Here is an 11,649-nt window from a genome sequence, read left to right as displayed (position 1 = left end):
TATGGCCTCATGCAGGGAAAGAGCACTATAGATGTGATGAATGATTACTCTTAAACGTAATTAAGAGTAATCATTGAGAAGTATAGAGGTCAGGAGCTTCACTGTGCCTTTGTGGATCCAGAGAAACAGCGTCAAGAGAGGAACTGTGGTACTGTATGAGGAAGTCAAGAGGGCCAGAGAAGTGTGTGTGTAGTGCAGGACATGTATGAGGACAATGAGACAGTGGTGATGCATGCAGTAGGAGTTACAAACGATCATGGATCTGCTCTGTGCCCCTTCTTGTTTGCAGTGGCGATAGGCATATATTGACAGTTGAGGTCAGGCAGGAGTCTACACGGATTATGTTTGCAGATGACACTGATCTGTAGTGTGATTGGGAAGCAGGTGGACCAGAGCCCATAGAGGTAGTGGTATGCACTGTAGAGGATTAAAGTCAGCAAGAGTAACACAAAATACAAGTGTGAATGAGAGGGAAACAGGTGGAAAGATGACCGTACCGTAGTAGAGAGTGAAAATACAGTGCAGAAGAGAGGTGAGGAACAGAGTGCAGGCAGGGTAGAAGAGAAATGTCATCAGGGGTGAAAGGACAGCAACAAAACTGAAAGTGAGGTTTACATATCGTCTCTTTGAGATGGTGACACAGACAAAAAGGAAACTAGAGCGGAAGATCTCCGAGGAGGTTCATGGGTGTACGGAAGGAGGCGATGCAGAGGATTGGTGTGACAGAGCAGGATGCTAGACGGTGTGAGACGGACGCAGATGATTCGCTGTGGCGACCTCTAAAACGCCCAGAATTAGGAGCTGTACGATATAACGACAAAAGAGATCAAGCCAACATCATATAGACAAGCTGAAATAAGTGCAAAGGCACAAAATACATTCAACACAAACCACACACAGTCCCAGACAAGAGAAAATGAAATTACTACAGCAGTCAATGTGAGCATGGCCTCTTCTTGAAATATTGAATCAATTCCTGGAATCCACAGTGAGAGGTCTCCAGTCTGTCTGCATTGATTTAGCTCATGGTCAGAATGAAATTATGAGTAACAGCACAGAAAGTGGGTGGGGTGGGAAGAGCTGTGGGTAAGCTGCTTTACGGATACAGAATTAAAGAACAGGCAAGCAAATTTTTGTTTATAAAAAAAAAAAGAAAAAGAAAAAAAAAGAATATTTTATTTTTTATGAAGTATTTAATGTTTTTGTTGTGGTTTTGTCATTTTTCTCATCAAAAGTCTTCTGTCATGTTCCACACTGCAGCTCAACAGTGTACAAAACTCCCCTGAAAACTGTACACAGAAAACAAATGAATGGAATGTTACACTATATTACTGTTAAATAAGAAAATAACAATAATAATAAAATAAAAGCCATGTTCTACTGTAGCCAATCAAAAATTTCACTTCAGGAGTCGATACATGCAAATGACACATTCAATGTTCAATCAACTCAGACGCATGTTACTGTACACCACCTCTAATCTGGTCATTGCAGTGCAAACATGTTACTCACATTACGTGCGACACGACAATTTTCTGTACTGATCGCACATACCAAAAAAAAAAAAAAAAACATTCTGGGAGCGCACTTTTTTTTCCTCCTTTCCGTATTTAACACATTTCAAGGCACATTAAAAGCTTTTTCAACCACCCCACAAGGACATCGCTCTCTTCTAAATTTAATCCAAGGTGCTCTCCTTCAGCTTCTAAATTGCACTATTGTAGCTTTGGATTGGTCCCAGTCAATTGAAAACCGAATCGGCAATCATGTGGGTTCAAAACACGGACAGAATGTAGAACGGTACTAGCATCATTTTGTAATACAGGTGTCAGTTATGACAGAGAGATTCAACAGAATATACATTCGACATGAGGGGAGTATGCGAGGGTTCATCATCAGGAGCTTGTCTGACTGTTATCTTCCTAAAAACAGGCTTTGGTTTCTTAAAATAAACAACAACAAAATACAAAAACAGCGTGATCACCTGAACAAACACAGACCAACCCATCCAGTGGGTAAATAACTTGCTAAGGGGCAACGTTTATGATCCATGTGGCAGCTAACAAAGGCAGGCAAAAAAAAAAAAAAAAAAAAAAAAAAAAAAGTGTGCACATAACAGAAAATATCCACTCTAGCAGAGTCTGAAACATTGGCAAGGAAGTGTCCACTCACACAAAAATATTCTTCTGGCCGTGTTGAGATGCCCTGCTAAATGTGAATGGAAGAACAAGTGGTGGTCTGGAAAACCGCAGAATGCATGCATTTCATTATATTACATTAAAACTAAAGAAAAGTAAAATCCTACAGCTGAATCTTGGCTCTGGAGTTTTCCTACAAGTCTACAGTAGGATGAACAAGTCAACACAAGTCATTCTGAAATGCAAAATGTAAAACGTGTTGATCGACACATATCTGACTATTACAAATAAAGAATGTAAAAATAAACCTGTCACTATATATTTCTCTTTGTACTGCACCTTTAGTAAGTTTCTGCAAAGCCATTTTTGCTATGATACAGTACATTCATGAGCAGTGACAAGAAGGAAAGGAAATTAAATCATCGTGCTGGCACCGAGATCCTGAGATGTTACTATTTTTTTGTTTCGATCTTACATGAAAAATATACAGACGCTCGTTTGATCTAGCGCTCCCGCATTTTGACCTTGAGAAATAAATACCCTCAATTCTGCACATATTACTGTCTAAGTCTACGTCGAGAAGAAGTACCTAATCTCAGGTACCGGTGCAAAATAAGAGTCCGATTTAAGTGACCCGCAGTGCTTCACTGGGAATACATCCAGTACAGCAGACTTATGGCCAAGACAGCCCCGGCGCCGGCGCCGACATTGAACAGGATGGGTCTCCAGTACTGCCACTTCTCCTGTTTCCTCTCAGACTCTGTCAGTCTCTGTTTCATTTGTTGGACCCTCTGTGCTGTGCTGGCAATCCTTTCCTCACGGTGTCGCTTTCGGACCCTGAAATAAGACAGGGAGTACAGCAGTCCAACAATAAACAACAGGGTAATACTCACTTTAATCCCCACAAATTGTGTCACTGCTGTACCAAAGCTTTACTACAAAGATGAACAAATAAAAGGGTGAAACCTGATTTCTTTCTTTTCTATGTGCTCAAAAAGATAAACTGAATCTCAGCGCATGGATGGGAACAAGTCAGCAGATTTCAACGCTTAATTTTTAATCTGCCAAACTTCAGTTCTGTTACTTACTGCCCAGAATTGTCTGCCTTATTGTGATCTTGGGCATCTGGCTCTCCTGCAAGCCTGTCTCCTGAGGGGGCCTGAGACTCTAGGTGGGGTCCGTTGGGTCTGCTGTCGTTAAGGTGAGGTCTAGGTGGAGGTGGTGGAGGGGGTAGATCTGGCTCCAGGTCATCTCTGGACAGCTGTGTCAGCTTGTTCTAACAAAGAGGATGACATGCAGAGACAACCAAGAAGGAAAATTTCAGTGTACTGTCAGCTTATGACAGAGAGGAAGAGAATAGTGATCCTTTTCCAAAATAAAAGCTTAAATTCCTGATTTTTAAATATGTTGGCTCACATTCTCATCATTTAGTTTGCAAGTGGCAAAACTAAAATTCTGGTAAAGAAAGGGCACCTGCAAGACGCAAATGATCAAAGAGCGTCTGTATAGTCATTACATAACAAGTGTGAGGATCTAGTTAGTTTGTCAAGTGAGTCGGCCATTATTTTGACAGTTACCTTATAAATTAAAGAGGCCCTATTCATTGTTATGGGAAAGCACCCACACACACCACTTTAATTAGACACTTTCTGATGGCTCTGAAGAAAAACTCCAAAAAAATGAAATGGAATTAGGAAGTTTGTAACATTTAAAATTACTGCTGGCAGGGCTTGAAACTCTGGTAATCACTTCATTTTATTGTGAGGTTGTGTTTTATACGGTCTGCGTTTTGATGCAGCAAGAGAACATTTAGACAGGATTTTTGCAGGTTTCAGCATGTACAGTTGAAAACTTAAGACTTTAATGCCTTAAAGAATGCAATTCAAGACCCGTTTCCAAGCTAACCAGACCGTGAAAGGATGGTAGAAAACCAAGAGAGCCCACATGTCACCTTAAACTTTACTATTATGTTTATTTTCACTTCTCTGGAGTAAAACAGAATGATTCTAATATACTTGTATACAAGCCAATGTTTCTCAACGTAAGTGCTGCATATCATTTAAAATTTCTCATTTCCCTTTAATGCTTTCAAATGATTAGCTTCACTTTCCCAGAAAATGTCAAAGAAACATTCAAAAATCAGTCATCGCCACCTCTTTTAGCGTCTGATGCCGGCTTTTGAGCGAAACTGAAAGCAAAACTTGAAACCACAACAATGCCTCCGTCTTTTATTGGAGTAACACTGCTCTTCGGGTGGTTACTGAAAGTCAGATAACAAATTACAAAAGCTTATTTAGAACCAGACTTACAAGCTTTCAATCATTCTTGTGACTACCTGTGTTTCTGAGTTGTCTGTCAGGATGAGCTTGGCTCCCTCAATGACAGCCATGTATGAAAAGCGGAGCTGGTCAGGGGTCTGGATCAGGCCCATGCGGTATTCCCTCATGCCAAGTAGCACCTTTTGTATGTCCATTGATGACCGGTTTTTCCTCTTCTCCATCTGCAAAAACAGATTTTCCCATTTATGGAATAACCGCTTAATAGAGAATCACATCAGGTGCACAGGATATCACACCTTTGTTTTCCTTTAGGAAGTCATGAGCTGTAATATTGAGAAGTTTCAAAAGATGTATTACATTTGAGAAAAATCGAGGTAATCTGTGAGAGAGTGGTTTGATTTAAGGTGCATGTCCAAACAACTTACCAACCTGTCTCAGAGTCTAATGCTGCTTAAGATGTGAGTGCTGGGAAGAAATATGTTTTAGCTGTTCCAAATCGTAACTCATAAACTGCGTATTTAACAGGTGAGTTAAATACACAGCAGAGCAAAACTATGTGTACAAAATCTGTTTTTATTTATGGGAGCTTTTACCACGTACATTAACTAGCAGAAATTTCAGGCTCTTTAAACCTGTGCTTTCCAGCTGACTAGGAAGTGAGAACAGAAAGAGTTCCCACTAGAATTCACTTGTTTTTTTGTGCGTTGTGTCTCCTACATTGTAACAGCTTTACACTTTAGGGTTTCTAATTAATATCTGACATAGAATAAATGTGATAATTTCCTAACGTACAATGGGTATATAAAAAGCCTGTATAGAATGGTCAATTTGACCAGTAAAAATATCGCAAGCAGGGACAGATTCACTTTCCTCTGGCATGATTCTATCCGCAGTATGAAGGTGTTGATGGTAACATGGCACTGAGGTGTGCACAGGTCACCCATACTTTCTAAATGTTCAGGAACCTTTGAGGTGGGGCTCGGAGCATTGAAAGCTGATTGATGTTTTCTTACAGCACCATTGTTGTACAACTTTTAAAAGCCACAAGAGCAAAGAGGCTGTTTTTGCTTGTTGCTTTATTAGGAAGGAGCGGGACAAAACATCTGACAGATAGCCTTGTTTGTTTATGCACAGGGTGACATTCAAAGGTTATTTGAGGTGATGGGCCAGAAGACTAATTTTTTTAAAATTTTCTATTTGGGGTTTAAAAAGCAGGGCAAGGCTCTGAAGGAATTCTTGCTCAAGTTTCCAAAACCTATCCCAAAACCAGCCCCCATAAAACTTTTCTCCAGAAGGCTGAAGGTGTTGAATTTGAAGCAGGAGCTACTTTCATGAGCAGCATCCTCTTAGTCCATGATTCCTTAAACTGACTTCACTGTGGATAGTGATGCTGGTGTTCCAGCAATTTCCAGTTCATGGCAGTTCTTGGAAAAGTTGTGACAAATCCAAGCAACTTGATCTTACATATAACTGTTTGAACCGATAATCTTAAAATTGGCAATTTTTTGGCTCAAAAGGACCTTCCCAATTTGTCTAAATCTACAATTCTCCTTCTTAGAGCTTTACTGAGTTCCCCTAAATTTCCCATTGTTCTGGTCAGTCCAATGAGTGCTGCCAAACAAATCATTTTAATCACCCCAAAGAGAAACTGCCAGTTGTCTGCAATCCTGATCACTAAGAAGAAGTCTATAACCCTTGGCCTTGTAGAGTTTAAACATATTACAGAATCTTTAGGACTAGTAGATTTGTGCGTATGAATACCTTTGACCCTATGCAGATTAGAGAATTCTTCCATGTCTTAATACAATACTGTAATCCTGGTAACTCTATGTGCATTCTAGCCACCTTTCTTTCTCCTTGCTCCTTTTAGGCTAGACTTTATTAATATAGCACTTATCCAGTCTTACTGACCAAAGCACTTAAAAGTGCATATACATTCATGCAGCACTTTTAATATTGCACTACTGCACAGGGCTTTTCCTATCACACTCACACATCACGGATTTGTAGTGGTGTTGCTTTCTGCCTGTGTTAGTTTATCATTCTGGGCTGACTTATGAAGGTGATAATGCCCTGCAGGTGATAACCTGCTTGTCCATCTTTAGGTAATTGAAATCAGATAATGGACAGACATCCTGCATATGCTGAGTTTGATTCATAGAAGACGCTGAAGAGCTCCTTCTGATCAACCCACTACTTACTTTTGGTGTAGTGTTGAACAATAATGAAAGACCTACAGCACTTAAGGTCTGGTTAACCTAACAGCTGGCCAAAAAAAAAAAAAAAAAAAAAAAATCATTTTAACAAGGCCGACAGACAAGTCAAACAGCCACAGGAAATTTGCAAAACTTTCTAGTGAAATAAGATTCATCTTTTTTTTTTGCTTTTAGAGCTTTAAAACTCATCAAGACATGATAAGAATTGGGAATTTAGTTCCATATAGTTGCAGACACATGTGGAATTGTGGTAATTTAGGAGTTATTCCTGAGAAACCTGATTTCCCAAGAAATAATCAGTTAAGGGCCTCTTCTCTGCTCCAGTTAAAATATTCCAGACTTTACACACTCACGCTGAATACCTACACGTCAACACTGCTCTGTAAGCACGTTATCAGCACACAAGTACAATCAGAGCATGAACGCCTCATCTTACCATCATCAGACTGTAGTCATTGTAATGAGAACCTCTTGCGAAAGAATTCTCTTTAACAGTGGCAGACTTTCAGTGACATTTCCCCACTCCCCTTCTCACCAAAACTAGACAGGTATCCACCAAGGCAAAGGTCCCTGAGCGACCAATCCCAGCGCTGCAGTGCACCACTGAGGGCCCATGCTCCGGGTCCAGCGAGCCAGACTCCCGAACCTTGAAGAGGAAGTTGAGGAAGGAGGCAGGGGATTCTGGAACACCGAAGTCAGGCCATGTGGTGTAGTGAAAGTGATAGATCTCTCTCGACTCCTCTGTCTGTGGTAGGCATAATGTTTGGTCAAGACTGGAGCATTGTATAGACACAGTTCTGCATGACTTAGCTGATTTGTCACTAGGAAAACATTACACACTCTGAAATCACAGTCTTTTTTTCAGCTACATGCTATTACACTTAAATGGTAAGAGACTGGTTAAGCAGTGCTTAAAACCATGCTGAAACTCAAGAGAGATGCTATTAACCAATAGGCACCCTTGCATACTCACCTTTGTATTTTGTAGTTCCAGCAATCTGATTGTGAAATAGGATTGGTCCTCCTCTGACAGTAGCCTCACAACAAACCCTGTGTCTGTGAAAGACATCTGTAGCTCCTCGGTGGTAGGCCAGTATTGCGCACACTTTTCCTGTTGAGACAAATACATTCAGTTACTCATGGATAGGCTGTCATGTGCCTCGAGCCATTTGAAGAACTTCTGACTTAAATACTGAGAACAGTTGCACATATGTACACCATTCCTCGGATTCGGAAAATCAACCGTGTGCAAAGAGAACAACTAATTACGTTCTTGTACACCGAAGTACCTGACAGCTTGTTTCCAGTTTCCATTGGTTGTTCTTGGCACCAAGGCCATGATAGTTAGCTACACTAAACTCAACTAAAAACCAAAGTGTGGAGAGAGAGAGAGAGAGAGAAAACAACTCTTTACTGAAACTTTAAAAAAAAAAAAAAAAAAAAAAAAAGACAATGAAACACACAACAATAAAACCTCACTGAAAATGAAACCTTTTTAGAGAGTAAAACCTAAACTGAAATATGAAAACCAAATACAAGTGAAACGAAAAATCAAAAAACACATTCAAAACTAAATGCAAAAAGAAACTAAGTAATCATTAACTTTCCTGGAACTGTGGTTAAAGTTTCAAATAAATGGAAACAACAGAACTGAAACTTTACATACAGTACAACTTAAAACATGACCACAGAGCTTAAGACAATCTTGTGAAACACAGAGTTCTGATGAAGTATAACACCACAAAGGAAGAAAAAGACATTTTAAACTAGACTTTTTTTTTTAAATGTAAGGAAATTCATTTTTTCCATTGTCAAGTAAAGGAATTTGAGTCATGATAGCTGCCCAAAATATCTCAATTAGGCTTTGATCCATAACGAATTTAAACATGTGCAGCTCTTCAGTATCTCAATTCATTTTTTCAAAATTGTGGCATTCTTTGCATCTCAATCTGTCTGTCAGCATGGTTACACCTACCACGGTGAATTTCATGAAACGTGGTGAAGAGATGGCACATGCATGAAAAACAAGCCAATTAAATTTTATAGTAGATCTGATCATCTTTTTGAAAACTCCAAAACAGGGCTGAAATCCTTTCTAGTCTACCAGATAAAAGTGGGTACACTAGAAAGAAAACACAATAAAACGTATCTTGGATTCTATTTCATCTTGTAAAATGCACAGAATTTTAGCATCAGTGGAAATAGGAATGACAAAGACAATTGATCTCAAACCTTTTGGGATGAGCAAATGTATCTACATCTATTAATAAAGATATGTCTCCTCAAACTTTCAAACCTAAACAGCAGGGGGACTTCAGAACATAATAATTAGAAGGTGTTGCAGTGTACTCACAGATCCTTTTTCAATCACTCTGTTGAGCATTATAACAGCTTTGCAACTCTGTTCCCAAATCATCAGCCAGAAATGGCCGCATGTATTCCTCAAGGGGCCCTGTCAAAGCAAAAGTAGAAAATCCACATAAACAAATAACATCCAGAGATCATGAACAACTACCAAAATGCCAAACTCAAATCCTGTGTATTTTCCTTTGAGTGGCACGCAGATGTGTTCAACAGATATCCGTGCAGACAGTTCAGTGTACACTGCTTGTCCTACAATCTACATACCTGAGAAAGAATGTAAGCTCTTTGGGCTTCTTCCACATCGACTAAACTTGCATTGATGTAGTCATTTTCAGAGTTTTCAAGTTTTACCCGACTGTGATCGTCTGAAACCAAGCAAGAGATCACAGAGCAATTATGACGACGTCATTCTCGGCAGCACATATCGTCACTGAGAGCCTTAACTGTCGTAACACTCACATGGGCTGACATCTCTGTAGCGGTTCAGATTCCGATTCACTGGAAGCTTTGCCACTTTGTAGGAATATTCACTGGCTTGGTTACGGATCTCCTGTTGCAGATGAGAAACCAAACAGGAACTCAGAAGGATCGCTTTGACAGCGACAGGAAACTGTGACACAACCTGTTCAATTCATGTGCATCCAGTTTTACTGGAGTGGTGACCAGGAATGACATTAAAAGAAAAACCATACAGAGATCAAAGGTCCTCAATCCTTTGTACTCAATTAATCACAACTGGTCTGCTTTGTTTTCATTGTCATTTGTCAAACTTAATCTACTGCAATGCCTCAGGCTGTTGTTTTCCTTTTACAACACAGTCTGCATGGGCAAGGCCAAAGGGCGAGCACAGTTCTATTATTATTTCATTCTGGGGAACAGAAGCAGTTTTACTGGAGACAAGAAAAGAATAAAAGAGAATAAAAATTATTTTTGACACTCCCAAGAATACTGTCGTGAGCAGGGGCGTGTCCCCTCACTGCCACTGAGCTACAGCACCATGGATAAGACTAGTGGCAAAAGTAATTTTTAGTGGTACACAAAGTACAGTTTCAGTGCATAGATGTACTAAGACATGATGCTGTATTCTTGGTCTGCATATTTGACTTCCTTAAACCTCCCCATTTATTCAAGCTTGGGACTTGTATTAGAAATGAACTGAGAGATAAACCAATAACATATGGAACTGAAAAGCACCATTATGTACAATGAGCACTATTGGTTTAAATATATTATCATGCTAACGACATTATCCTTAAAATGGGTAAGAAATTAAATTAAGTATTAGTATTCTCATTTCTGTTTAATCCCACTTTAATTCTCAGTAGGACTGGGAGCCTGACGTTAGCATGGAAGAAATTTGATCTTTTATGAAATTACTTATCATGCACTTTTTATATATACCCCCCCCCCCCCCCCGCTCCCTGTCAAAAAAAGTTTTAAAAGGGTTTTTTAAAAACATTTTCTAAAAATGTATAAAGTGTGCACGTTCATTTCTTCTTAATTTATTAACACTGATGTGTAAAAACAAAACAAAAACAGTTCTAGTTACATGGTATCTTTGTAGTTCGCAGCTGCACATTACAGGGTCATAGCCAAAGTTTAACCGGAACAGAGATATTATAAACGAAATGCTGTGCTGCGTGGTAAAACACAACACGCTTTTCTGTGGAAGTCCTGATGAGTTCTCAGAAACTGCGGCTGACGTCTGCTAGCGTCAGCCAGCATTAGCTAACCGAAGTGAAGATCGAGCCGATGCACGTTTTCCAGCTACGGAAGTCAGCTAGCGCGAAATGCTAGTTACTCATTCGTCTTTACCAATTGCACTCCAATATGTATAAAGAACCTGGAAGTCATGTCGCGAAGTGTAGAAATTTACACAATTAAAAGCGTGGACGAAAAGTGACCAAAATCTCTAAGTGGTGTCTAACTTGATAGCTATCAAATTAGCTAGCTAAGTTAGTTAGCAACCGATCGTCATAGAAACAAGAGAGGCCCGGTCAGTGTCCCGACTTACATTGTAAAGGTTTTGCCATCTCCCCGACGAATCAATGTCTTGAAATTCTTGCTCCATTGTGTTGTAGTTAGTGAACCCAGACACTTGCCGGAATAATCTCAGAGTGTTTTCAGCACCGTTCACCAACTTACTCCTTTCTGTCAGCCATCTAAACAGCGGTGTGTGTAACCCTAGGAATCCCTGCGGGGAGTCTGCTGCTCCGGCACAATACTGCTTGCTTGCTGCCTGCCTGCACGTTGACTGACCCGGGTTGCCAGATATGCGTTCATCACAGCCTTCCGCAAACACACACACACACACACACACACACACACACACACACACACACACACACACACACACACACACACACACACACAAACAAATCCTCTGGACACTAAACTAGAAAAATCTGATATTAACATTAATATAAAATAAAAAACACAAGAAAGGATACTGACACTTAGCTCAGTGTTCTATTCAGCAAATAAACAAAACAAAAAAACAAGGTATATTGCAGTATTTCAATGAATGCATTAATTTAATTAATTAATGCAATAATCTTATTGAACGCATAAAAGTTCTTTCACAATAAATCTACTGAATGTTTTAAGTACTATTATTTTTTGCCTTTACAAAATTCATTTGCACAAATCTGT

The 11,649-nt window shown here is 39.6% G+C and overlaps 1 protein-coding gene across 2 annotated transcripts; it reads right to left on the bottom strand.

Moving 5' to 3' along the window:
* Positions 1-1,150: 1,150 nt before the first annotated feature.
* On the bottom strand, positions 1,151-11,337 carry ptpn2a (protein tyrosine phosphatase non-receptor type 2a). 2 transcript variants are annotated; one of them, XM_085472964.1, is made up of 9 exons: positions 11,012-11,337; positions 9,457-9,547; positions 9,262-9,362; positions 8,987-9,085; positions 7,607-7,744; positions 7,169-7,378; positions 4,474-4,638; positions 3,227-3,414; positions 1,151-2,975 (listed from the first exon to the last, which is right to left on the bottom strand). In XM_085472964.1, exons 1-9 carry the CDS (start codon positions 11,066-11,068, stop codon positions 2,783-2,785), a joined length of 1,242 nt encoding a protein of 413 aa, XP_085329090.1. In that variant the 5' UTR covers positions 11,069-11,337; the 3' UTR covers positions 1,151-2,782. The 2 variants fall into 2 exon arrangements, with proteins under 2 accessions (XP_085329090.1, XP_085329089.1); XM_085472963.1 differs by lacking the exon at positions 11,012-11,337 and adding an exon at positions 10,547-10,926.
* Positions 11,338-11,649: the final 312 nt, after the last annotated feature.

Source organism: Copadichromis virginalis, linkage group LG11, assembly GCF_057382275.1.
Source record: "Copadichromis virginalis isolate Kocher_CV1m ecotype Utaka linkage group LG11, C_Virginalis_male_GT1.1, whole genome shotgun sequence".
Classification (NCBI taxonomy): Eukaryota; Metazoa; Chordata; class Actinopteri; order Cichliformes; family Cichlidae; genus Copadichromis; species Copadichromis virginalis.
Note: the sequence above shows the minus strand (reverse complement) of the source record. Positions and strands in the feature narration are given on the sequence as shown.

What these genes read in the sequence shown, in the direction of transcription:
- ptpn2a (XM_085472964.1), bottom strand. Translation starts at nt 11,068, where the DNA reads ATGGAGCAAGAATTTCAAGACATTGATTCGTCGGGGAGATGGCAAAAC. An exon ending in GATGGCAAAACCTTTACAAT is followed by an intron (nt 9,548 to 11,011) that starts GTAAGTCGGGAC and finishes CATCTGCAACAG; the next exon opens with GAGATCCGTAACCAAGCCAG. An exon ending in AAGGCAGACAATTCTGGGCA is followed by an intron (nt 2,976 to 3,226) that starts GTAAGTAACAGA and finishes GTCTTATTTCAG; the next exon opens with GGTCCGAAAGCGACACCGTG.